Raw genomic sequence first — 26661 nt, forward strand, 5'->3', positions numbered from 1 at the left:
TTATTTTTCGACAATCAACAAAATAATCGACAACTGGAATCTTTTTCTAAGAGGAAATCATTTGACGGGAAGTTGTTAGAAGAAAATAAATATGCGAAAAATAACCTAGAGATAATTGATTTTTATATTTTCTACATTTATCTATTTAAATATTTAACTTATTCTCGACTTCAAGTGGCAAACAAATTTATGCCACATCGTACCAAATAAATTGCCAAAGTAAAATCTCAAGTTAAGACTAGATCGCGTGTAACAGAAGGAGCAATCATTTGATTGTCCAAAGGGGCAAATTCAAGAAATTAGGTATTCTTATAGATCCTCTCTCCGTTTCGTTCCTAGTCAGCTGATGATCTTATTTCTTTCCGATAAAAGAATCACAGCTGACCAAAAGGCATTCGCGATTGGCTTCCGTCAACATGCAAAATTCAATGCGACCCACTCGGAATTTTCGTACCTGGGTCGGTGGTGGCCCGCTAATAATTTCAGTAAGTCATTTCCCGTTGATGTTCTTGGAATCCCGTAACTTTTTACTTCTCTCATCGTCTACGGTTTTTATCACTCGTTTTTTTGTAGTACTTCACGGAGTTTTTTCAGAACCCACTTTCATCTATCTGTTCTTCTGTTTCTTCCTCGAGGACCCATTAATTTCCTGCTCTTGGTTTGTGTTCTTGAGTTCCATTTTAGATTTTGATGATTTTCTGCTTGTTTTGCTTCTTTTTCAGGATGATTCCATCTTTTAATTTGTTTGTTTGATGCTTAAATGGGGTTAAATGCTGCTAGCTCTGTTTTACTTCATAGTTGTTGTAGATTTGATCTTTCTCTTTTTGTTTACTTCTGATGTAATCTTGGTAGCATCCTGTTAATCTCTTACATATTGTTTCATCCTCCTCTGTCTCTTGAAGATTCTATTTCGTTTTATCTTGCATTACCACGCTGAATATTTGGATGAATCTGAAGATTTTGATGCTTAAATGAGATTTGGATTGTTTTTGATCTTGACTTGGTATCCTCCTCCTGGGTGTGGATTAAAATGTTGGATGCTCTGGGCTAGCCGATATTGCCCTCCTCATTAGGCTTTCCCTGGTTTACTTTTCCTAACGGTTTTTAAAACGCGTATGCTAGGGAGAGGTTTCCACACCCTTATGAAGAATGTTTCGTTCTCCTCCCCAACCAATGTGGGATCTTACAATCCATCCCCTCCGGGACACAACGTCCTCACTAACACTCATTTCCTTCTTCAATCGTATCATCTGTAGCAAAACTATGAACGGGAGGCAACTGAGCACTCAACCCTCTCTGAATCATTCATGTTATCAGTCGTCAGGATGTGGGACCCCTCAATCCATCCCTCTTCGGAGTCTAGCATTCTTGTCGGCACACTGCCTTGTGTCCACCCCTTTCTTCGCTGGCACCTCGCCCAGTGTCTAGCTCTGATTCCATTTGTAACAATCCAAAGCCATCGCTAGCAGATATGACTGTTATAGATCGACTTATGCTTTTTTTGAGTGGAAAGTTTTGGCAAGGAGCTTGGACCTTGATTTGCTTCTTTACTCATATGATTAATCTCATGCATCCTATTGACTATTATTGTTCTTATTTTGTGCTTGTTTATATTTTTATCAATCTGCCTTCTTGGTGAATAACAGCTCAGTCCTTAACTTTGGCTTCTTTTGCTTGTTATTTCTTCTTTGAAGCACAAGAACGATGTCTGAGAATGTACTTGCTAAGGATGTTCCTCAGAATTTTTCTGAAGCTCCTGCTGAACGTGGTCATAAGGCAGAATCAGTATCGTTATTGAGTTCAGTGACTGGTCAGAACAAGCGGATATTTGGACGAAAAAAGTCCGTTCACCATCTTCTCGGGGGCGGAAAATGTATATCCTTATTTATATGTTCTTAGTTTTTTTTCATCTTCTATAACCTTTTTCATGTCATGAATCATATTACTTCATTTTGATTTCTCTGCTGATCAAATATTTGTAGCTGCTGATGTGCTGCTATGGAAGAACAAGAAAATCTCAGCCAGTGTTTTGACTGGTGCAACTATTATTTGGATACTGTTTGAATGGCTAAGTTACCACCTCTTGACTATTGTTTGCTTTGCTCTGGTTCTTGGTATGTTGTTTCAGTTTATTTGGACAAATACCTCAGGATTTCTGGACAGGTGATTGGAAAATAGACGTTTATGCCATTATTTCCCATTGACTTCAATGCATTTTCTGGTTTAACAAATGCTGATGCATTCTGTAACATACTTCGTGCACTTGCAGAACATCGTCTAACGTTCCTCACCTCGATCTTCCTGAGGAACTATTTGTCGAAATTGCCGTCTCATTCGGTGCCGAGGTTAACCGAGCTCTTCATTTTCTCCAAGATATTGCTTGTAATGGAGATTTGAAACAATTCCTTGGGGTATGCTATCATATTTTATGTACTAGTTTTGCAATTTTGTGCATTTCTAAAGATCATTAGTTCTAACAGCCCAAGCTTACCGCTTACCGATATTGTTCTCTTTGAGCTTTCCCTTCTGGGCTTCCCTTCAAGGTTGCTAGGGAGAGGTTTCCACACTCTTGTAAAGAATGTTCTGTTCCTCTTTCCAACCGATGTGGGATCTCACAATCCACCCCCCTCGAGGCCTAGCGTCCTCGCTAACACTTGTTCTCCTCTCCAATCGATGTAGATCTCACAATCCACCTCCCTTCATGGCCCCACATCCTTGCTGGAACACCGCTTGGTGTCCACCCCCCTTTGGGGCTCAGTCACCTTGTTGGCACACCGCCCGGTGTCTAGCTCTGATACCATTTATAACTGTCCAAGCTCACCATTAGCAAATATTGTCATTTTTGAGTTTTTCTTTCCGAGCTTCCCCTCAAGATTTAAAACTCGCCTGTTAGAGATAGGTTTTCACACCCTTATAAAGAATGTTTTGTTCTCCTCTCCGACCGATGTGGGATCTCACATTAGTATTCTCTGCACTAGACATTCATATATGAGTATTTCAGTTCAAGACCTTGAAATTGAATAAATACGAGCATCAACTTTCTGTTATTGATCTTAAACTCATAGCTCCCCTCACCTCTCACCTTAGGTGCATGCCTGAGGTTGCCTTGGAAACACTGATGGTAGCATTCTAAAGGGGATCAGCTTAAAACCATGAACTATCTGAATCAATGAATGCCATTATCAACAATAGACATGAGTGGTAAAAGAAAAGAAGACAGACACCCACCGCTAGCAGATATTGTCCACTTTAGTCCGTTGTTTATCACTGTCCGCCTCACGATTTTAAAACGCGTCTATTAGGGAGATGTTTCCATACCCTTATAAGGAATGCGTCGTTCCACTCTCCAATCAATGTGGGATCTCACAATCCCCTTTTGGGGTCCAGCGTCCTCGCTGGCACATTGCTCGATGTCTAGCTCTAATACCATTTTGTAACAGCCCAAACCCACCCCTAATAGATATTTTCCGCTTTAGCTCGTTACGTATCACCGTCAGTCTCACAGTTGTAAAACACATCTACTAAGGAGAGGTTTTTACACTCTTATAAGAAATGATTCGTTCCCTCCAACCGATGTGGAATCTCACAAGCCATTTGAAAAGGCCACTCTATCTTTCCTGAACTAGCTGCTGATTCAGGAAATGATATATGCAACTAATATGTTAGTTGAAAATATGAACACCAAAACATGGGACATATAAGTATGCTGGCTTAGTTTTGCAAGAATCTGCGATATTGGATGGAGTTTCTTTGATTATAACACTCTAGGAACTTTGTTAGATTGCTGTTTTGATTTTCTTGTAGATGCTTCTTTAATGTGAATATGTTTTCAGGCTGTAGTAAGCTTGTGGGCTGGTGCTGTGATTAGTAGCTGGTCCAATTTCATTACTGTCTTGTATGTTGGTAAGTGGCTTCAGATTCAGCATCTCAAAACATTTACATCTTTGATGATATTATTTACTTATGACCAGTAGGATTCATTATGGGTTGTCAAAATATTAATCTACAGTCCTGGAGGGGATGACCTGCAGATATCTGTTTCAGACTATGATGGCTGCTTACTTACCAAATGTTGTAGGATTATATGGTCAAGTGAAACTAGTTGAGATGAGTGTAACCTGACCCAGACTGGAACGGTCCAAGCCCACCGCTAGTAGATATTGTATTCTTTAGAGTTCTCTTTTCGGGCTTCCCCTCAAGTTTTTTAAACTGCGTCTGCTAGAGAGGTTTCCACACCCTTATAAAAAATGTTTCGTTCTTCTCCCCAACCGATGTGGGATCTCACAATCCACCCATCTTTGGGGCCTAGCGTCCTTGCTAGCAATTGTTCCCTTCTCCAATCAATGTGGGACCCCCCAATCCACCCCCCTTCAGGGCCCAGCGTCCTTGTTGGCACACCGCCTTGTGTCCACCCCCTTTGGGGCTCTGCTTTCTTGCTGGCACATCGCCCGATTTGTAGCTTTGATACCATTTGTAACGGCCCAAGCCCACTGCTAGCAAATATGGTCCTTTTTGGGCTTCCCCTCAAGGTTTTTAAAATGCGTATGCTAGAGAGAGGTTTCCACACTTTTATAAAGAATGTTTCGTTCTTCTCCCCAACCGATGTGGGATCTCACGCAGAACTTTAGTTATTTCTTTTCGTCAGGTAAAATATAGGATAGCTACATTGTACATCCCATGGAAAGTTGGATATTCCTTATGCCTAATTGTTTTCAAACACGAAATGTTGTAGGTCGAGACGATAGTCCTATCCTATTAAACCACCAATCTTCACAACTACTAACACATTTCAAATACGTTCAGGTTTCGTTGCAGCCCATACGCTTCCAATTCTGTACGAGAAATACGAAGATGAAGTCGACACCTTCTCATTCAACGTCTTTGACCAGCTTTGTGGTCACTTCCAGAAGTTGGATTCCAGTGTCCTTAGCAAGATCCCCAGAGGAGGACCATTACCGGAAAAGAAGCATGAATAGATAATTTTCAACTCAGTAATGCCTAAACCATCTCTAGTTTTTGCAAGTATTTGGCTGTGTATGATAGAAACGAACCTTTTAAGTTTATGCTTGCCTGTCTGCTGCTGAACTAGGAACCATCGTTGACTGATCTTTGCAGCCATTGGCTTCATTATTGTAAGTGTTTGACTCAAGCATATGGACTGTTTTTTGAATTAAAGCCTTGGCCCAAGTAATCGTGTTTGGATCGGAGATGGAATCATTGACCTCTCAAACGATAATTGATACCTTATCCACTAAACTATAGCAGAACAGTTTTCTTCATATTTTCTTGCCAAACGTACATCCTACAAAAATCCATTTTCTCGTTCAATAGGTTTCTGTTCGAGGGCTTCAACCAGCATTTCGCTACATGCATTGTGAATGGGATCAAGATCTCGAGAGATTTTATTGTTTTAAAAAAATATATTTATAAATTAAAATTTAATTTTTAAAATTCTTTTTATATATTGCCATTATAAACCATAGTTGAAGTTACCAGAATCAAAATTATTATTCATCCATTAAAATTTTTTTTTACTAAACACAAAATTTAAAATTTAATTTATTAAATAATTTTTTAACAATATATAAATTCAATTAATTTGGATGGTTTAAATAATTTTCAAATAGTTCCCAAATCGCATCAAAAAACGATCACATGGAGCCTAATTTATTAGGCTAATTTTGATTTTTTTTAAATCCAACCCTACATAAATCTTAAAAAAATACACATAAATTTTTAAAATAACCTTAAAAAATATGAAGTTAATTTACGCGTTCTCAATAGACAATATTTTATCATATATTGATAGTAAAAATAATTTTAATTTTTTTTTTTTTATAAAGACAAAGGATAATAATACTAATTTAGTATTTTTTTTTTTAAAAAAAAAAGAACCGAACATTTTTAAATAAAAAGGTAGGAATATTTTAAAAAAATAATAGGTATATTATTAAAACCTGGTTAAAAATTATTTTTATTAATTTAGTCAAATTATTAAAATGAGAAATATGTTACCTTTTACTTACAAATATGTTAACCTAGCACGTGACTCTGTCCTGCAAAGAGAGGGCTTTATTGGACGGTGCGTATATGCCAAACAAGTCCTTTCCAAGCTATGTGCCATAAAGTGGCCTTATTATGTGCACATTTACACCATGCAAATCTTTATTAAATTTAGGTTACAATTTTGACGTTAATTTTGAAAAATTTTATTTTCGTCTTTCAACTTTGGAGTTTATTTCAAAAATACCATTTGGAATTGGAATATTTGTTTTTGTTAAAATATATTATGAAATTTGACGTGTTAGTTTATGTGTGAAATTTTGAAAGCGTGTATAATGTTATTTACATTTGTATAGAAGGTTAAGGTTGTTGTCACCATTTATTTCATTTTAAAAACTATATCGTTAAAATAATTTATATACTTAAAGTTTATAAAGTTTCAATAATATTTTTGAACTTTTAAAAAAATCTAAAAATAATGTAATTAGATTCTACCAAGTTTTCAGTAATAAACTTTAACTTTAAAAAAAAAATAAAAAAAAATATCATTATCATATTTAAAAAATAAAAAAAAAATTATAATTTTTTTATTGTCCATCGATACTAGATTATCTCGAAACTTTTTTACGTGGTTTTTTAAAAATTTATTAATATTTCTAAAATGGTGTACTAATAACAAGAGTATTTTTTTTTTAATTTAAAGGTGTTTTTGACGTTATTAAAAAAGTTGAGAGGTTTGAAGTTGTTTTTTTTTTCTATTTTAAAATACAAAAAAAAATAATAATAATAATAATAAATAAATAAATGATAAGAATATTTTTGAAAATTTAAGAGTATTTTTTAAATTTTTTAAAAAATTAAAAAATATTTTTTTATACAAAAATGTGGAATTCAATAATATTTTTATTAATTTAGATATTAAAATATTATTTGAAAACTTTATAAATTAATTGAGATAAATGAAAGGTCCTCCCACTGACACCCAATTGATTACTTGTCAATATCAACTTTTATTATATGTTTGTTCTGATTTTCAAATTTTATCATATGATAATTTCCTAATATTTTTAAAAACTAATAATATCTACTTAAATTGAAAGGTCCCTATGTGACACCCCACTTATAAATGCCATTACTTTACTTTATCTTTAAAAATTATATTCCAATAATCTTAACCTAATCTGTATATTAATATTTTTTTAAAAAAGGGCTAAACTTTATAATTATTCCCACATTTAAATATTTTAAAAGAAAAGAACGCTCAACTTTATAGTTAATTACATATTTAAATATTCTTTAAAAAATGACCACCATATTCAAATGTTGTTTAAAAAAAATTAATCTTTATAATTATTTACCTATTCTTTTAACAGATAATAACGTAAATTGAATAATTATATAATAAAAATCAACATTTTTTTCTTATAAGTATAGATACTAAATTATTATATAATAAAATTATAAATTAACGGATAAACCAATAAAAAATAACATAAATCGAATAATTATATAATAAAAATCGACATTTTTTTTTTCTTCAAGTATAGATACTAAATTATTAATATATTAAACTTTAAGGACAAAAAAAATTATAATAACTAATAAAGAAACGTTGATTTAAGACAACGAAAGTGTTAATATAATTTAAAGTGTTTTAAATAATTATTTAAATTAATAATTAAATAATGTACTCCACACGTGATTATTTTAGTATATGACGCGTTTTATTGATTACACGTGTTAATTTGACGGTAGAAAAGAGAATTACAACTGTCAAAAGGGATTTTTTTAAATATAAATATTAACTTGATAGGATAAACTTATATATATATATATATATAATAATGATATTGCGAGACATTTTCAAAATGGATAATAATTAAAAATTAAACTTGTAACACGTGGCAATGCTTTTTTTTTTTTTTATGGACTTAGACATGTGATTTTTTTATAAATATTTCTAAAATAAAAGAGGTTGAATAAATGGTAAAAAAAATAAACACAATTTCAAAAATTTAAAATTAAAACTAAATAGTTATTAAATGATTTTTTTTTTTTTTATTTATAAATATCACTAGCCTCCATTAAAAATGTTAAATATTTTTAATTTTTTAAAATAGAATAGAGTGAATCAGGTGGATCAGATTATCCAAATCAAATTAAATTTTAAATTCTTTAAAAATTAAACCTAATCTTAATAAAAAAAAAATTAATTTCCGTAGAAATTTCAAAATTAGATGAAAATAAAAATATTAATAAAAAATACATAACTAAATAAATAAATAAATAAATAGATCGTGGCCCACTGCACCGACCCAACGAGAAAATCATTTTAGAAAATTACCAATTTCTAACAACCCGAAATAGTGTTTTTTTTTTTTAAAGCTGACGTCATACAAAAGTAAATGTATTTCCACGTGGCAACCTCAAGCCCTCCAATCCCCTACCTAACTTTTTGAACTCTCTCTCTTGTCAGCCAATCCCTAAACGGTGGTCCCCACTTCCGAAAAAGTCTCATTCTACCAACCCAAGTCCAACAAAATTATTTCCACTAGTACCCCTGGCCCCCACCCCCCCATTATTTTATTTTATTTTATTTAAATATTTGCCACGTTTATTAGTTAATTATATGATCTTTTTAATCATTAAAAACGTTAACAGCCAGGTTTACTTACCTAGAATAGCAATAATAATGAAATAATTAGTAAACATAATTTAATTCAAAATTAGAAAAATATATTTAATAATAATAATAATAATAATAAAATATATATATATATTTTTTAATTTCTACATTTTCTTTTCAATTTTCAGAATTTTCAGTAATTACTAAAAACTGCTATCAATATTATTTAGACTTGCAGCTTAAGGCTGAGAGTAGAGAACAGAACACTTACCGAATCAGATTAACCTCTCGTAATGACTTAAAAATAAACGTTTTATTCTTATACTTCGGTCCTCGATGAGAACAAATAATGTTAACATTTTTTTTTATATTCTGATTCTAAACAATTCCGTTTGGATTGATTTTCATTTTGATTCCATCTCATCTATAAACGAATTTTAATAAATAAAAAATTATTATACACCGCTTATTATCACTTATAAAAATGAAATATTTTGAATAAAGGTAAATTTATCTTTAATAAATATATAATTAATTTAATCTTAAATCTTTAATGGAAATTGAACTATTCATTTTAATTTAAAAAATTACATGTAAATGAATTTATGGGGTTAGGTAAGACCAATTAAATCTTTTTAAATACAATATTTAGCAAAATTTCCCAATAAATTAATTAAAAATATTTGATAATAATTTTTTTTAAAAGAAAGTGCCAATTTTTTTTAAACTAAAACTCTTCCATTAATCGTGTTAACAACATTTTTAAATTAATTAAAATAATAAAATTATTATTAATATCGAGGGTGAAATTTAACTATGTCAATTTTACTAATCTTCAACAATAATATATGTAATTAAAGTGAAAAATAACCTAGAGTTTGAAATTTAAATCTAATAATACACGTGATAATAAACGCGATTAATTTAATTAACTTATGCTACCTAATTCTAACCTAACAAAAAAAAAAAAAAAACTTGAAAAGATAATTACATAATGAATTTTATTTTATTTTTATTTAATGCAATCAAGACTAATCCTTGACTAAAAGTATGGTAATTTATGGTAAAATGTAAATAAATTTATAATTTTAATATTTAATAAAAGAAAAAAAGAGAAAATACCATGTTAGCTGGAGACTTATTTTTATTTTTGTTTGTAGTTTCAATAAATCAATGTTTTTTTTTAAAAAAATAAACGTTCCTATTTATATTGTTAATTTTTTTTTTTATAAAAAATATATATTGTTATTTAAGAAATTTTGATAGAAATTAATTTTTAAAATTTTAATCGAAGGTTAACTACCGAACTTTACATATTTGAAACACATAAAAAATTAAATCAAAATTAAAATATTAAAAAAAAGTTTCTAATTTAACTCTTAAAAATAATATTTAAAAAAGAAAAATGGTAAACGATAAAATCACCTCTCCAAATACTATATATAAGGATGGGAGTCGGATTACAGAAAACCAAAACGTGAACATTTCAGTAATTTCTATTTTCTCTCTCTAGAAGTTTCCATCGCTAAGAACAGTTTGATTTTTCTGGAATTCCGAAAATCTTCCGTCTCTGAGCAAAAATCTTCTCTGAGACACTGAAACTGCTGTTGATCTTCGGAATTCCGGCTGATCCGACGGGAAGACTGAACTCAGTGTGGCTTCAGGAGTCTGGAAATTGAAGCGCATGAGCTGGTTGGGAAAGCTGGGTCTGAACGTGAATACGAATTGCAATCACTTCCTTACTCGTTTGTTGATCTTCATCCTCCATTATTCCCCTCAATCGTTTCCTCCTTCGCTTGAATTTTATAAGCGATCGCTTGTTCATCGTCTTAGTCTCTGTACTTGCTTACTCGCTTTCGTCGCTAATTCGACTTTAACTTCGGATAATCGTAATGGAATCAGGAGCCAAGAGTAATTCCGAACTGCGTGGAGGTTTGTTTCTCTTCTCTTCTCTTCCTTCTCTTTTCTTCTCTCTTCCTCACGCACACGAAGGTACAGAGTAAGAGAATCGTTTTAGTCTGTAGTAGTGAATGTTAGATCTTAATGGAGTTCTTTTCCGTGGCAGAAATTTGCTATCCCAACCCCCAGTCGCATCAGATGAGATCGCCGCCGTCTGTCATAGTGATCGGCGGTGGTATGGCTGGAGTTACGGCTGCTCGTGCTCTCCACGACGCCTCTTTTCAGGTAAGACTGAAGAATGTATAATGAAATTGCTAGTATCGACGTTATCGTATCGCTGGAAACAGGGATCAGAATTGTTTTATGGAATGTATTTATTTATTTATTTTTATATGTTTTCAACTTGTTCTTAATCTTGTTCGTTTTGATCAGGTAACCCTTCTGGAGTCACGAGACAGACTTGGTGGTCGTATTCACACTGATTATACCTTTGGGTTTCCTGTTGATCTTGGAGCATCATGGTTAGCTCTTAGTTTCGTTTCAATTTCGAAGACCTTGTATCGTTATTGTTGTGTATGTTTAGATTTAGAGTTGCATCTTACTTCTGATCTGCAGGTTGCACGGGGTGTGTGAGGAAAATCCGTTGGCCCCTTTGATTGGCAGGTTGGGATTACCCTTATACCGAACTAGTGAGGATAATTCTGTGTTATATGACCATGATTTGGAAAGGTATCGAGTCATTTCTTTTGGTGTGTTTATTTTTCTTTATATATTTTATTTCTTTTTTTCATAAATCTTACCATGAAAACTGTATTATCCTGATGTCGAGCAAAGGCCATTTCGATTATTTTGGAGTCCCATACTTTGATTTCCTCTGTGAACAATGAATTGATTTGTTCAGGAAGAAAAGGAATCCATCCTATATATGAGTTGGATCCTTTTTAAAGCTGATGCAAATGAAAGCAAGTCCTGCAGGTGGATACTAATCTCATGGGTAGTCTCTTAATATTTGTTTACATCTGCTATTAATATACGAATTTTGGTAGGGAGTGGTTTTAAAGCAATCTCAGGATGGAAAAATGATAGATATCTTGCCATTTGTTTTGGTTCAGTTAGTTAGTGTTTCCATTTTTCTTTTCAAAGGAAGATTGAAAGTGCTTGTTTGTTCATCTTTAAAATTCGATTTTCAGGACTTGGTTTTGATATATTGATTTAGTCAAATAACTTGGTTTGTAGAAATTCTCTTCTTACCTTTATTAGTTTTAAGTGAACAGCAGTTTCTTGTAAAATTTCAACTTAAATTGGTCTTTGAAGTTTTATTCATCTTGCTGAAGAGAGAATGCAGTAGTTTTTTTTTTTTAATTTAAGTTTTATTGTGTACATCTGTTTCTTCAGAGCTTCATTTTATCATTTCTTTGAACAAAGTTCTTTTTTGGTTTATTACTAACGTTAAAGTTCATATCAGTTATGCACTGTTTGATATGGATGGGAGTCAAGTTCCTCCAGAGGTAGTAACAAAAGTTGGCAAAACCTTCGAAACGATCTTGAAAGAGGTAAGTCAATGCCCTTCCTTTCTCCAGTCTAATTCTCTTCTCGCTTGATCTAATAGTAGAATGTACTGATACATAATTCATGTTTCCTAATTTATAAAGTAAACAACTTTGTTTTTCTGCGTCTTGGGTTTTAAAACCACATTATTGATGCCCTTTGATCTTGCTTTCTTGCTTTCTTGCTTTATACAGACAGAAACTGTTAGAGAGGAACAAAGTGATGATATATCCATACTCCGTGCAATCTCCATTGTCTTCGAAAGGAGACCAGAATTAAGGTTTGTTGTCTGCATGGAAGATAATGCGTATAAGTAGACTGACAGTACTATAAAACGTTCAAGTTATTTTCCCCCAAGAAAAACTAACCACTACTAATGCCATTTATGACTTGCACTATCAATTCAGTGACACATAGTTTCACTTTTTACTTGTAGACATACTTATATGATTTCTCCGGATGCAGGCTGGAAGGGCTTGCTCATAAGGTTCTTCAATGGTATTTATGCAGGATGGAAGGATGGTTTTCTGCAGATGCCAATACTATCTCACTTAAAGGCTGGGATCAGGCAAGTTCCTTTTCTTATACACTATTGACTTCCTACGGTGATTATCCTTTTTCTAATCAAGATGTGAAAGCCGGGTCATTATTTACTTGTGGAAGACAAGAGGGTGGAACATTTTTTCTCTCAATTAGTGTTTTTTTTCTTTGTTTTTGAAAACTTACTTTTCTATTCCTATTTCTAACTTATGGTCTTGGGAATCTGTTCATGTTTTTACAATTGGGTAGGCTCTCATGTAGCTTAACCCAATTGATTTGTACTTCATCATTTCTCTGCCCTTCTGATGATATGCACACATTTAAGATGGAAGAACAGAACCACATATATGTAAATTTAACTTGATGAAGTGACAAAATGTGTCGCACGTTACTTATTACACATGGCCGTGTTTATATTATCATGATGCTGACCTACCAGTCCCGTTGAATTCAAGTATGTATGAACATTATATAACATGCACACAGTGGAGAAATGAGCGATTAAATTCTTTTCCTCTTTCTTATCTTTGTAGCAGTTTCTTATTTATAATTTTTTGAATTTGATAGTCTGTAAAGTCCATCCTTGTAAAGTTTCTTGTTCTATATGTTCAGGAAGAACTGCTCCCTGGTGGGCATGGACTTATGGTCAGGGGCTACCTACCTGTTATTCACACTCTAGCTAAGGGTATTGACATCCGCCTCAGTCATAGGTAATTCAGTTGCCCTTCCTCTTCATCATCCTCTGTTTCTTTACGTATCGACCAATCCTGAATTCTGTCGGCTTTCAGGGTTACAAAAATATCGAGACAATATACTGGAGTGAAGATAACAGTGGAAAACGGAAAAACATTCAAAGCTGATGCTGCTGTTGTTGCTGTTCCTCTTGGGGTGCTTAAAGCAAACGTCATCAAGTTTGAGCCCAAGCTTCCAGACTGGAAGGAGGCAGCCATTGCTGACATTGGAGTTGGTCTAGAAAACAAAATAATCTTGCACTTCGAAACTGCTTTTTGGCCAAATGTGGAGTTTTTAGGAGTTGTTGCTGATTCATCACAGAATTGCAGCTACTTCCTCAATCTTCACAAGGCCACTAGCCATCCTGTTCTTGTTTACATGCCATCTGGGAAACTTGCTAGAGACATCGAGAAGATGTCGGACCAAGAAGCTGCTAACTTTGCTTTCATGCAACTCAAGAAGGTCGTCCCTAATGCGCCCACCCCGGTAAGTCCTAGTCATAGTCATACGTTATGTCAAATGCTAACACGATTGCAATATGAACTCAATGTTGAATATGTCTCCACATCTTGTAGATTCAGCATCTAGTTTCCAGATGGGGGTCAGATATGAACTCACTTGGATCATACAGCTACGACATGGTAGGTAAACCCCATCATCTGTTTGAATGGCTGAGGATCCCTGTCGACAACCTCTTCTTCGCCGGGGAGGCTATGAGTATCAATTATCCAGGATCCGTGCACGGCGCATACTCAACCGGTCTGATGGCGGCCGAGGACTGCAGGGTGCGTTTTCTAGAGCGTTATGGGGATCTGGATTTGTTGCATGCGATCATGGTTGATGAAGCTCCGTTATCAGTCCCATTGTTAATTTCCCGAATGTAATACTCTTGGTGTTGGGCTGTGAATTCATCAGATCATGTCCAGAAGCAGCAAAGAAAATCCTGATGTCTGGGGGATTAAACGCCAATAATTTGGCGCTGGAACATGATGATTGTACTCTGCTTATTAGTTTTATGAAAACATAAATGGATTGTACTTAAAAGTTCCCAAGTCTTGATTTATGAGACTGTGTGTGGTTATGGACTTAGCTAAGCTTGCTATAAACGAACGATAATAATGAATAAAGCTCTAATTACATAATGGGGTTTCTTCACTAAAATTTGTTACATTATCTTGTTCGTGTTTATTAGAGAGATCAAATTTTACGGGTCCTTGAATATTTAAAAGTTCTTTATCGAAGAGTGAAATTCATGATTTTAACTGACTTAAATACACTACTACTACTAGTTAAAATATATATTTTAACCAATATGTTAAAAGTTTGAATCTCCACCCTCACATTATTTCACATTAATTTTTTCATGATAAAAATGGACGAAATGCAAATATCTCCGAGAACTTTAAAAACTAAGCACATGTTTTAAGTGTCGCCATCATGCCTTTAATGAATTCAATGCACATACTACAATGGTCTAATAAAACATGATGGTGATATGTAAAAAGGTGAGGGTTATTATTGATGACATTGACTTTGGTTATCAAATTAAACTACATGAAAGCTATATACTACCATACAACTAGAGATTTTTCGTTTGAATAGATATCATTATCAATTCCAAAATTATTTTAATAAACACACTATTAAATATTGAAAATGACCTCCATCTATTGTTATCAACTTTATCAAATTAATATCTATACTTAAACAACAATACTAATTTTTTTTTTTTAAACTTGAATGAAAAATTTACCTGTATCAATTTCAAACCTCACATATATTTTATAATTCACTAAAATAAATAAATAAACGTTGCACCAACTTTTATTCACATTTCATACGGGTTCATTCCAATTCTTCATTTTCAAGCATTTATAAGGGAAACAGAATTTAACAACAATTCAATATTCTTATACACAATGATTTAAAAAGACTAAAGAAGCTCGATACTATAACTATTTGGGATATTTATTCCCTCGACTCTACATCTAGATTAAGAGAAAAAATGTTCAAATCTCACTCCGAGGTTCTATTAAACTAAAAATTGAAAGATATAAAGAGCTAAAGTACTCGGCCAAAGAATTGCTTTCAAGTTGATAGCAACATAGACATTGCAGCAAATGCACTAAAATCATGCATTGATGTTTTAACATCACTTTGAACACATCCTCTGTCAAGTGGCAGATACAGCATTTATTTCTTCAATCACCCAATGATTATTAAATAAAATTGACGCAATATACGTTAGTAAATTGCCTATATTAATACCGAGAACTTAAATAGCTCATTCACATGATTTCTCTTTCTTCGCCCCCTTCAGAATTTTGCTTCTGTACAATTCATGACAACTTATAAATATTTGTCGGTCACTTTTTTAAAAGCCTTATTCTTGATGGGAATCTTTCAAGAAATTCCAGGCTAACAATGCAGCCCCAATTGCAGGCTCCACCTGGTTTTAGTTCAAGAAAATGTATGGATGATTATTGCAAGGCCTCATATGCATATAAATGAAAGCATGGGAACAAAGAAGAGATACGTGCAGGGCTATTTTGCACATCTGGAATCACTGTTTATATACTTGTGATTTGAAGAAAGAACAATATTTTATTGTTCTAAGAATCAAATCTGTCCATGGAAAGATTTAAGAACAATAACTGAACATGTTTTCATTGAACATTTGTAAAAACACATGCAGAGAAGAGAGGGTAATAAACAATATGATTACCTTAGGCCAAATGGGAACTACCCCAGGGTAGTCCTTGGAAATGCAGTTTATAACTTCTTGCGCTATACCCCATCCCTTATTTCCTTCAATAACTCCACCAACCATGACAAGGGGGAAAGAGCCCTTTCCATCTGCAATGTTAATGCTAACAATGAGAGTTGAGGTAAAGCTTTGGTTAAAAAATTAAAAAAGGAAAGTATCCTGTTATTGAACCCTAATTTGCCTGCATGGTTCCCTTCATTATTTTCTTAAATGAATCTACAAGAAGTTTCTAGGAATCCTAATTCCAAAGAATATCCACGATCATTAGCATTTTACACAAACCCACAAATAAAAAATAGACAGAGAACATCTCCAAAGCTTTAAAAGCACATAGACTGAGATTATTCACCATCAATTTTGTTGCACATTTAAGTACATATCCAAAGAGAAATAAGTTGAGATGAATTTTAACACAAAAGAATATGAGATCTCACATCGATTGGAGAGAGAAACGAGTGCCAGCAAGGATGTTGGGCCCCTAAGGGAGGTGGATTGTGAGATCCCACGTCGATTGGAGAGAGAAACAAGTGCCAGCAAGGATGCTGCCTCAAAGGGAGGTGGATTGTGAGATCCCACATCAGTTGGAGAGGCAACGAAACATTCTTTATAAGAGTGTGGAAACCTCTCTCTAGTAAACACGTTTTAAAAACCTTGAGGGGAAGCCCAAAGAGGACAATATCTGCTAGCAGTGGGCTTGGACTGTTACAAATGGTATCAAAGCCAGACATTGGGCGATGTGCTAGCGAGAACGTTAAACCCCGATGAGGATGGATTGTGAGATCCCACATCGATTGAAGAGAGGAATGAGTGCCAGCGAGGACGCTGGCCCCAAAGGGAGGTAAATTGTGAGATCCACATCGGTTGGAGAGGGGAACGAAGCATTCTTTATAAGGGTGACAGTGGACCCCAAAGGGGGGTGGATGGTGAGATCCCACATTGGTTGGAGAGGTGAACGATTCATTATTTATAAGGGTGTGGAAACCTCTCCCTAGAAGACGCATTTTAAAAACCTTGAGGGGAAAGCCCGAAAGGAAAAGCCCAAAAGAAGACAATATCTACTAGCGGTTGGCTTGGGTTGTTACACTCCCAAGAAGAAAAGACATCAAGGGGGGTTTAATAGCAAAAAAGCACTTCCAGCTTTGGGGACAGGGGAATCAAGTTCATTAACTACGACCAAAGATTTCCACTATTGCAGTACCTGAACCAGAAAATCCGAGTCTTTGAACAACGGCATTCACGCTTAAAGCCAATTCCTTAACTGCATCTTGCAAGATGTTGTTTGCAACTTCATCCCCTGCTTCTGCACATGACACAACAGCAGGAACAAGGGCAGCAATTCGAGCCCAAGATGAATCTGCGTAGGTCCACCTAATTTTCAATGATAACCAAAAATATATGTGATCCATTCCTAATCAATAATGCACGATACAGTACTTTTCATGCCATATTTATTCCTTCTACTGTGTTTAATTTACATTGTCCGAAAACAGCACCAAAGAATATAAAAGAGGAGACAGTGAAGTTTGTGATAGGTAATGCCAATTGACAAGTGTACATACCCAATGAGTTCATCAGCAGAAGAAAGACCAAGAGTCTGAAGAATGCTATTTGTGAGATTTGTTTGTGGACCACGACCATCATGCGCTCTTATAATTGCAGTTAAAGCCTGCGCTGATATGCCATACCCACTGAAATTACAAAAAGTATCACCTTCAATGAAAAGTGGCAAAAGAAAATAAAAATGTGCACGTAATGCACAACACTCTCAGAGATGTATCAATATAGATCAGCATGGAGTGCAGCAACATAATTTTAAAACACAAACATAACTGAAACAGACAAACAAACATGAAACAAAATTATCTTAACAACTCCAATGAGTTATAGTATTTCATATAGTTACTTTACTCTAAAACCTCGACTGATTATGAACACACGTGCTCCATATTGAGAACGACACTATGGGAGTAAAAATTAAAATTCACCACATGATCAACAAGGAATAATGGGACAAGTATTAGGAAACAAATAAGATGATCCCCATACGATCAATCATAACCCAATTTAAAAGTGTGCGTCCATGTGTGGGAGTGAGAGAAAGAGACCTTCCCCAGTCACCTAAGATTGGTCCTGCGCCAGCTGCTCGAGCTTCTCTTCCATCATCAGTAAATCCAAAAGCAATACTACCAGTGCCGGCAATTAGAACACAACCACTAAGCCTTCCCATGGTACCACTTGCAAGAGCAGCCGCAGCATCATTTCGAACATAGAGTTTGACATGGCTAGGAAACATATCTCTGCGCATACCAAAACAAACACATCAGAAGCGTATAAAAACATACTTGATCCCTAAACATGAGATTCAGATATCATATGAAATAGAACAAAAAAGCTTGTGAATGGAATAGCAGCTTGGACCCTGGGAATTGATTTGAGACCTAACTCAGATCGTTAATGAATATTCGGGTATAAGTACACCACTAAGGGATATGTATAGTATAAACATCTTAAATTAGTCTGCAACACTAAATGAACTAAGTAGAAAGAACAATGGTCATCTTAAGATTTTAGGTTAAAAAATGAGTATATAATATGCTCCATCACCATAAATCCAATGACAGAAGGAACATAGTTTCATGGAAACATCTAAAAATCTTTCCATGGCCCATACCTGAGCCAATTCAAAATCCTTTGCTGGTCCGTTGGATGGTTTACACCAGAAACAGATAAACAAATAGCTTGAACTGCAGACCGATCTGAACCTGATTTTGAAAGAGCCTCTGCCATAACTTGCTCCAACGTTTCCCTTGCAGCAGTTTCTGAAAGGGAGAAGCAAATTTACTCCAAGGACCTACAATACTAAAATCTCATATAAAATACTTAGAAACCAACCAGCCATTTTTCTCCTAACTAATTCAAACTAAGAGTTTACCGTCTTAACTCTCAGCATCTTAGTTTTTGAAAACTTATCAAATGGCACAACATAAAACCAGTAAAGCCAGTAAAAAAAACAACTCATAGGTTGCCTTTGATTGACACAAAGATGACTAGGTTTTAAAAGTTGCAGTTAGTCTACGCTGCATTGCAACTTTGAATTTTCATTGGTCTTTTTGGTTAGATTATGCATTTCATCGTTATGTTTGTAATTGTGTTAGTATGGTCTCCTTACTTTTATGAGTTTCATCACCACCCTTTGGCTAATCCCTACCAATAGTCTCATTAACTTCATAAAGCCATGCTACTTGAAATTATTTAATTCCTTCAAACTTAAAGATCTTTCATGAAAACTAAATAAATTCACAGATGATAGCCATGCTACATGTACTTTTGTTATACCAAACGAAACATCAGATAAAATTGACGCTACTCGCATTTCTGTAGAATAAATGAAACCGGAAGGTTGTACCTATCCCTACAACTTCCCATTCAATAATCTAGCAAAATACAGCCACCAATCCAGGAAGAATAGTGAGAAACATGTGCAGAAGAACATGAAAGACCAGTCAAAATTGAATAAAATTATAGGCATAAAGGGAGAGAAAGTACCGCCAACGCTGTTATGGTTGGAGCAGCCGGCTTCGACTCGGGCGAGAAGAGGAAGAGGATCAGGAAGATGAAGAGACTGAAGTGGTAAAAGGGGAACACAAACGCAGACGGTGGAGGTTGTTCCTCCATCAATTCCAAGAATCACACCTCCAACTCCTCCTCCTCCTCCTCCTCCTCCTCCTCCGCCTGTTCTGCCGGACATTTCTCGCTCAAATTCCCAGATTTCCCCATTCCGATATTTCTTCGTCATCTGGAAACTCAGGAATCAGAATCCGGTACAAGAACTATGATCCTTTCGCCTTACCGTCTACTCTCAATCACACTCAACACGCTACAGAAACCACACCACTACTCCTCCGTTCTGCAGAAAAGTTCGGGAATTAAGAGAGAGAGAGAGAGAGAGCGAAGAAGAAGAAGAAGAAGAAGAAGAAGAAAATTTATAGTAAACGACAGGAAAGACGAGGCTAATTATTTTGCTGTTAATTCTCCACTGGATAATCAAACAATTCAACAATTCTGATTTTTTATTGTGATTATTAAATTCTGATTTTTTTAATACAAAACAATATTATGGTTTAACTATGATTAATTATTTAAAAAAACCCTAAACTTTGTCAATTTTTTTTAAAAAATTGTATTTTCGTTCAAAAAAATTACATTATTACTTTGAAACATCTATAAAAATTTAAGAATGTTTATTGCGATCTGATCTTAAGCCGTAAAAAAGTATTTAAACCGTGTTTAATGTTTAAATTTATGTAAAATAAAACTTAATCTTTAAAAAAACTATGTTTTTACCAAATATATAATTAAAATTCTAAAGTTTTATTAAACATACCAATCAATTTTACTAAAACTTTTAATTTTGTGTCGAAATTATGATATTTTAAAATTTAATAAATATTTAGATATTTAAATTTTATATTTAACCGTACAATACATGAAGTTTTTAAATCTTTTTTACAAAATAATATACTATTTTGATGATATAAAAAAACTCATCTCCAATTCCATTAAATTTAGGAACTAAGCAAATAAAGTTAAAAAAAAAATTCTCGAGTCCAATCCCTTGTTGTCATAGATCGAAGAGGAATGCCCTTCTTACCAAATTCTAAGCTAACCCATATCAAAATCATCCACTCAAGAGGAGTAAATGTGAAATTCATAATAAGAGAGTGTACCAAATAAGCAAAAATGTCAGGTGAGTTGTGAATTTACAAGCTTAAACAACTGCTAGAAGCCTTGAAACGAAGCAGCCAGAGGGTCGGTAATACCTGTTATTAACAATTAGAACAGTCCCTCGCCCAATGGCCAGGCTTCCCACATTTGAAACAGCTTCCAGCTGAAGAAGATTGGTTTCTGCCAAACTCTGCTGGAGGAGGATTTGATGGTGCGAGTGATTGCGAGCAATCTCTAGCCCAATGCCCTTCGCCCCCACATTTATAACAGGAAGAACCCGCCCTTGCAGTCGCAGGCATGCCTTTGCTTGTGTCAGTTGTGTTGCCGTAGACCTTAGAGGCACTCACTTGATTCTTGGCTGCCATGGATGGCTCCTTGCACCACTGGAAAAACCCGCAAGTTGCCTGCAGAACAGATTTGAATACCGCTTATGAGGAATTACAACAGGAAGATCAATTCATATATATGTACTGTACAACTTGTGCAATTTGCAAGCATCGAAGCATTTCCAGAGAACTACGTTCAGATGATGTTGGTGCTGGAAATTACCATTACCACAGAACTTGAAAATTTAAAGAGACACAGGTGTTGTAACGGAAGCGGAAGGGGAAGCGAGATCGATCGCACTCACACATCCACAAAACAGAAATTAAACAAAGAGACACAAAGATTTACGTGATTTGGAAAGAAGACATTCCTCTACATCCACGGGCAGCAACCAATCTCAATAAATCATAGTGTTTACAGAGTGTATATCTCACACTTTTACATGTAGTATCTCTCAATAAAGTTCCTCCCAAAATGACACTCGAACTCAATGTCTCTCAACCATCTTAGACAACCCTTTATATAGGCATAAAAGCATTAGTATCATACATGAATCAAGATGATTCATGCATCAAAAATTAGAGATGAACCAAATGCATCAAAAATTAGAGATGAACCAAATGAATGGGGGATGAGCCAAATAAATTCCAATACATAGAGAGGGGAATGTAGCACAATTGTTCATGATTCTAAAAGATTCATGAACCTATTCTTCATGACAAGTTACAAGAACAGGAACAGGAACGGTGGACAAAGTAAGTATAGAAAGACAAACCTTGGGTGGATGTCATGACAAAGTGATATACAGATGAAACAACCCCACCATCTAAAAGGCTGGGAGAACACTAAAAACGGCAATCCACTTATTCTCCCTACGGGAATTCCCTCACTATTTGATTGAATTTAAGTTGAGAACACGATAACACCGTTGAGAAACAAGAAGAACATAAACCAACCAATTCAATAGGTAGCAAACTCTTCAAAACCTTAGAAGACTGCTCATTACAAAAGATTCCATATCCCTGCCTAAAACACAACCTGACCCTTAAAGGCCTAGCTCAATCTCATGCCCAACAACCGTACATAACCTCCCACTAACTGTCTGGTGGTTACTGCCCTTCTTACCCATCCTGGAGTAGGCATTCACGATTGGGGGCCTCATATTCTCTTGATTGTGCTTAAATTGGTATATATGAGCCTGACATAAAGGTATAATGAAGCTAATTTTTTTTGGATTAAGCATATTCTTATTACATTCGTCCGCGCCAGCAATGGTTCTTTCCCCTTAAGGTTGCTTTCTTTCCTTAGTTCATTATAATGTAACTATAACATCCGTCTTTATACACTTCAGTCATTTAAGCCAACTAGACATGCAAAGTAATTGGCGACTACTCAATTGCTTGCAACAATCTAGGCCACCTTCAAGACCATAATTTTCAACTCCCAGCAAATTCAATTGATTGAAAGATGAAAAGTCATAAAATTGGGACCATAAAGTAAATTTGAAAAAAATGAGACAAATGTAGGAAAAGCATTAAACTTAGCCAAGGTATTAGAGCAAATTTTACTTTCTTCCAATCAGTCTGAATGAAGCATCAAATGCGTATACATTTCAAGATTTGCCACAGTTCAATCAGATAATTGGATAGTTCATGACATTCTTCTTAATATGAAAATGAAAATTCAGCAACCCAAAATCTAAACAAGACAATAAAAACTGCTGCACAAACATTTCTGCTATAAAATTACCTGGTATGAAGGGCAACGATAGAATTGCTGCCCCACATTTTCCCCTGTTTTGGCTGTTAGAGTTATGCAAGAACCAGCACCACAGGGGCACTTAAGGTCTGAAAATGAAGAACTTGATGCACGATTTTGGCTTCCATAAGTCATTATATTAGTTGCAGAGGCATTGTCACACCACTCAAAGAATCCGCAGCCACCATTTTCCTGAGAGCAATTAAATGTAAATCAAAAGATAGTAGGAGCATGATATATAACCATGTGATGATAAAAAGTTATTGCGTAAAGAAAAAGTATCTAATGAGCTTTGAACTCACAATTGTATAGCAAAATCTAAGTTTAGTAACACTGTTTTAGTCAAGAAAAATTATATGAATCAGTGGCAACATTACATTACGCATTACTAATTTAATTTCTACATGAATGCTACATAGGTTTAAGTAACGCTGATATCTTCCTCAAGGTTCTTAATAGCTGCTTATATATTTTTGACAAAACCCAGCATCAATCCGATGAATAAGGACATGAATTCATCAGAACTTAAGATCACTGTTCTATTTCTCAAGTTTGCGCGGCATCATTACATGACTTCAACAATGGCGACCATTGGGGAAGAGGAAGAAAGGATACTAAAAAAAGAACGCAGCCTCCTCACCTGTCTGACGGGACATTTATAAAATTTTCGACCTCGATTCCTCTCCGTATTCGCAGTTAGTACTACACATACTCCCCTTCCGCAGGGGCATGATTTCTCGGCAACAGACGTATCATTTTCTGAAGCGCTGAAAGACCCTCCACTTCCCGGAGCATCGCAGTCTCTAGCCCAATGCCCTAATTTCCCACATTTAAAACACGAGCCACCACCATCCGATTGAGCATGAGCAGTAGTATTCGCAGAGATGAACCCTTTATTTCCAGAATTGGCTATCCGACCAGAAAGTTGAGAGAGGATAATAGGGTCTCCTTTCAAAGCGGCGATATAGATCCCTTCCGCATCTACATTAGGGGAAACTTTGTTGGTAACCTCCGCGATCGCTCTTTTGGGCGGATTGATGGTATGATTGGGGATTTTTCTACGTTTACTAGCTAGGGCACGAGCTTCCGCCGCGGCCACCTCCGAAAGAAAATCCTCGTCGTCGTCGTCATCTCCGAGATCGAAATCAAAATTCCTCTTAGCTTCGAACTTCATCTCTCTCCCTCCGCGATCGAACTCGGTTTTGAAATTTGCCTCTTTTTCTTCTATAGTTTTGCTTCCCGCCTTGGGTACAATTTTGTTTAGGTTATAATTATCAAAATAAATAAATAATACTTCTAAATTACAGTTCTCATATTTTTTAAAATAAATTCAATTATATGAAATTTCACAATTCACCTCTTTAGAGGCTAACGTTCTCACTAACCCACTGCCCGATGTCTGACTTTAATACCATTTGTAACCGTCTAAGTCCATCGCGAGTAGATGAAATCCACTGTGCGATGTTTGACTCTAATATCATTTGCCCCCTTAGAGACTAACATCCTCGCTGACGCACTGTCTAATGTCTGACTCTAATACCATTTGTAACGGTCCAAGCTCATTGCAAGTAGATGAATCCACCCCCTTAGAGACTAATGTCCTCGCTGACGCACTGTCTGATGTCTGACTCAAATAACATTTGTAACAGTCCAAGCTCATCGCGAGTAGATGAAACCACCCTCTTAGAGACTAACGTCCTTGCTGACGCACTGTCTGATGTTTGACTCTAATATCATTTGTAATCGTCTAAACCCATAGCAAGTAGATATTGTTTGCTTTAACCTGCTACGTATCATCCTTCACAATTTTAAAACATGTCTAGGGATTTTTATTCAAGTCTTCACTTAAAAATGCAACCTTTCAGCTCAGCTAGTACAAGTAAATTCGAATGTTTTTTTAAAAGTACTTTTGACTCTTTAATAATATTGTTGGGAGATTAAAAGTCAAATAAAAAATTAGGAATAAGGCTAAAATAGAGAATAGCACCACCTTTTCATCCAATAAACTTTTTCCAAAAATGGAAATTCCACATTTTTCTTGCAAAAAATATTATACAAATTTATAATAAAGTTGAATCCATCAATTCCTTAACCACTTAGCAACCATCAATTAATTAAAATCTCTTTGTCTACTTTTATTTGGGAAGTCTTTTTCTTCCCAAATTGACCTTTTTATTTTTTATTTCTCATTTATTTGTCACAATATATATATTTTTTATTTTAATTATATATGGAGCCAAAACTTATAACAACCCAAGTTCACGGCTAGCAGAGATATTGTACTCCTTGTGTTTTCCTAGACACACCCTGTTAATGTAGGATCTCACAACCCACCTCCTTTGGGGGTTAGCGTCCTCACTTGCACACCATCTCCCATTTATAACAAGTCAAACTAATTGCTAACATATATTGTCATCTTTGGGTGCCTAGAGAGGACAATAAATGTTAGCAGTGGACTTGAACGATTATAATATCAAACTATTAACTTTTGAAATAGTCATTAATATCTTATCTACTAAGCTATACTCAGATTAATATTTTTCTACTTGATTTTGAACATATTCATATTTCGAGTTACAAAAAATACACTTCTTCAACCTCACTCGATCCCCATATGCAAATGTGTATTTATTTTCTTTCTTTTTCGTTTAGAAAGTGAAAAATAAATCACACATCAAGCAATGCAGTAGAGAGATTTTTTTTTTTAAAGATTGTGAAATCCACGTGGTGGCACATGAGTGGCTGGAAACAGTGTTTTTCCAATATAAGAACAACTCGCACGTGCCATGTGAGAGACCTACAGCGCACTTCACATGCTTTAATTAATGCACACACATTCTTGTTCTTAGCTCCACAAACCTAACCTTAATTATTATTATTATTTTTTTGTTATTTTTAATTTTTTTCTGAATCCCTTTAAAAATAAAAAATAATAATAATTATTGTTACAAATTTTACAACTTTCCAATAATTTTTAGCTTATAATCTCATTAGTTCATGATTTTTTTTTTTAACGATTATGTTTTTTAGGTTCTAACTTAACTTAACAATCAAAATCATAATTAATATGTAAATTAATTATGATTTTATGATTTTTGTTGATTTACTTAATTAAATAGCCTCGTGTCTATACAAACTAGCATTAAAAATAATCATAATTAATAGGTAAATTAATTTGATGTTATGAATTTGGTTGATTTACTTAATTAAATAGCCTCGTGTCTATACCAAACTAGCATTTAAAATAATCATAATTAATGATATATGAGTGAAGGTTTTTGTTGAAAGGTTAAAGAAGAAATTAAGACAATAATTAAGAACACAAAAATTAAAAATTTTATTAAATTTAAATAAGAAAAAGTATTGATTTAATTTTCTCTTTGAATTTTACCCATTTATTTAATTTAATTATGGGTGTCATATTTTATAGTTTTGCTCAATATTTGAAATTAGATTTGAACATTTTTGGTGCTGAAGTTTGGAAATGGTTCATTCTATTGTTTTTTTTTTTTTTTTTTGTAATAATCTTTAATTAATTAAGTTATATATATTATGATATCTTTCAGATTAAAAAGTGAAAATTATGAAGCGAACAAGAACATTAAGATGAAATAGGTATTCGGGTTCTTGATTATTTATCTAATTTGTTCGACCTACAAATCGATTTTCAATTCAAACCGATTTAGAGGAAGAAAACGAGAAATATTTGGAAAGAAAAACGAGGATTTATTAGTAA

The 26661-nt window shown here is 34.3% G+C and overlaps 4 protein-coding genes across 7 annotated transcripts; 2 read left to right on the forward strand and 2 right to left on the reverse strand.

The window, feature by feature from the left end:
• The first annotated feature begins 314 nt into the window (after window positions 1-314).
• Window positions 315-5226, forward strand: LOC111482575 (reticulon-like protein B8). 4 transcript variants are annotated; one of them, XM_023128402.1, is made up of 6 exons: window positions 315-485; window positions 1695-1873; window positions 1983-2163; window positions 2270-2411; window positions 3834-3903; window positions 4804-5226. In XM_023128402.1, the coding sequence occupies exons 2-6, from the start codon at window positions 1705-1707 to the stop codon at window positions 4974-4976; spliced, it is 735 nt and encodes a 244-aa protein (XP_022984170.1). In that variant the 5' UTR covers window positions 315-485; window positions 1695-1704; the 3' UTR covers window positions 4977-5226. The 4 variants fall into 4 exon arrangements, with proteins under 4 accessions (XP_022984170.1, XP_022984169.1, XP_022984171.1 ...); XM_023128401.1 differs by lacking the exon at window positions 315-485 and adding an exon at window positions 526-658; XM_023128403.1 differs by lacking the exon at window positions 315-485 and adding an exon at window positions 527-690.
• A 4867-nt stretch (window positions 5227-10093) lies between these two features.
• Window positions 10094-14490, forward strand: LOC111482955 (probable polyamine oxidase 2). Its single transcript, XM_023129004.1, has 10 exons — window positions 10094-10561; window positions 10695-10813; window positions 10961-11049; window positions 11144-11257; window positions 11994-12081; window positions 12271-12356; window positions 12542-12644; window positions 13229-13326; window positions 13405-13834; window positions 13924-14490. The coding sequence occupies exons 1-10, from the start codon at window positions 10522-10524 to the stop codon at window positions 14230-14232; spliced, it is 1476 nt and encodes a 491-aa protein (XP_022984772.1). The 5' UTR covers window positions 10094-10521; the 3' UTR covers window positions 14233-14490.
• A 940-nt stretch (window positions 14491-15430) lies between these two features.
• Window positions 15431-20135, reverse strand: LOC111483072 (N-acetyl-D-glucosamine kinase-like). Its single transcript, XM_023129190.1, has 7 exons — window positions 19662-20135; window positions 18787-18934; window positions 18221-18412; window positions 17675-17803; window positions 17314-17483; window positions 16074-16204; window positions 15431-15797 (listed from the first exon to the last, which is right to left on the reverse strand). The coding sequence occupies exons 1-7, from the start codon at window positions 19909-19911 to the stop codon at window positions 15732-15734; spliced, it is 1086 nt and encodes a 361-aa protein (XP_022984958.1). The 5' UTR covers window positions 19912-20135; the 3' UTR covers window positions 15431-15731.
• A 650-nt stretch (window positions 20136-20785) lies between these two features.
• On the reverse strand, window positions 20786-24170 carry LOC111483073 (cold shock domain-containing protein 3-like). Its single transcript, XM_023129191.1, has 3 exons — window positions 23566-24170; window positions 22917-23117; window positions 20786-21244 (listed from the first exon to the last, which is right to left on the reverse strand). The coding sequence occupies exons 1-3, from the start codon at window positions 24097-24099 to the stop codon at window positions 20942-20944; spliced, it is 1038 nt and encodes a 345-aa protein (XP_022984959.1). The 5' UTR covers window positions 24100-24170; the 3' UTR covers window positions 20786-20941.
• Between the last annotated feature and the right edge of the window lie 2491 nt (window positions 24171-26661).

This window comes from Cucurbita maxima, unplaced genomic scaffold (genome assembly GCF_002738345.1).
Source record: "Cucurbita maxima cultivar Rimu unplaced genomic scaffold, Cmax_1.0 Cma_Scf00008, whole genome shotgun sequence".
In the NCBI taxonomy this organism is placed as follows: domain Eukaryota; kingdom Viridiplantae; phylum Streptophyta; class Magnoliopsida; order Cucurbitales; family Cucurbitaceae; genus Cucurbita; species Cucurbita maxima.

Excerpts from the sequence above, each read along its gene's own strand:
- LOC111483072 (XM_023129190.1), bottom strand. The coding sequence starts at position 19,911 with ATGACGAAGAAATATCGGAATGGGGAAATCTGGGAATTTGAGCGAGAA. Across the intron at positions 17,484-17,674 it reads TCTGCTGATGAACTCATTGG|GTGGACCTACGCAGATTCAT; the intron begins GTATGTACACTT and ends ATTGAAAATTAG. Across the intron at positions 16,205-17,313 it reads ACTCGGATTTTCTGGTTCAG|ATGGAAAGGGCTCTTTCCCC; the intron begins GTACTGCAATAG and ends TTAACATTGCAG.
- LOC111483073 (XM_023129191.1), bottom strand. The coding sequence starts at position 24,099 with ATGAAGTTCGAAGCTAAGAGGAATTTTGATTTCGATCTCGGAGATGAC. Across the intron at positions 23,118-23,565 it reads ATAAATGTCCCGTCAGACAG|GAAAATGGTGGCTGCGGATT; the intron begins GTGAGGAGGCTG and ends AATTGCTCTCAG. Across the intron at positions 21,245-22,916 it reads ATCGTTGCCCTTCATACCAG|GCAACTTGCGGGTTTTTCCA; the intron begins GTAATTTTATAG and ends TCTGTTCTGCAG.
- LOC111482575 (XM_023128402.1), top strand. The coding sequence starts at position 1,705 with ATGTCTGAGAATGTACTTGCTAAGGATGTTCCTCAGAATTTTTCTGAA. Across the intron at positions 1,874-1,982 it reads TCTTCTCGGGGGCGGAAAAT|CTGCTGATGTGCTGCTATGG; the intron begins GTATATCCTTAT and ends AAATATTTGTAG. Across the intron at positions 2,412-3,833 it reads ATTTGAAACAATTCCTTGGG|GCTGTAGTAAGCTTGTGGGC; the intron begins GTATGCTATCAT and ends ATATGTTTTCAG.
- LOC111482955 (XM_023129004.1), top strand. The coding sequence starts at position 10,522 with ATGGAATCAGGAGCCAAGAGTAATTCCGAACTGCGTGGAG. Across the intron at positions 11,258-11,993 it reads TATGACCATGATTTGGAAAG|TTATGCACTGTTTGATATGG; the intron begins GTATCGAGTCAT and ends AGTTCATATCAG. Across the intron at positions 12,357-12,541 it reads GAAAGGAGACCAGAATTAAG|GCTGGAAGGGCTTGCTCATA; the intron begins GTTTGTTGTCTG and ends CTCCGGATGCAG.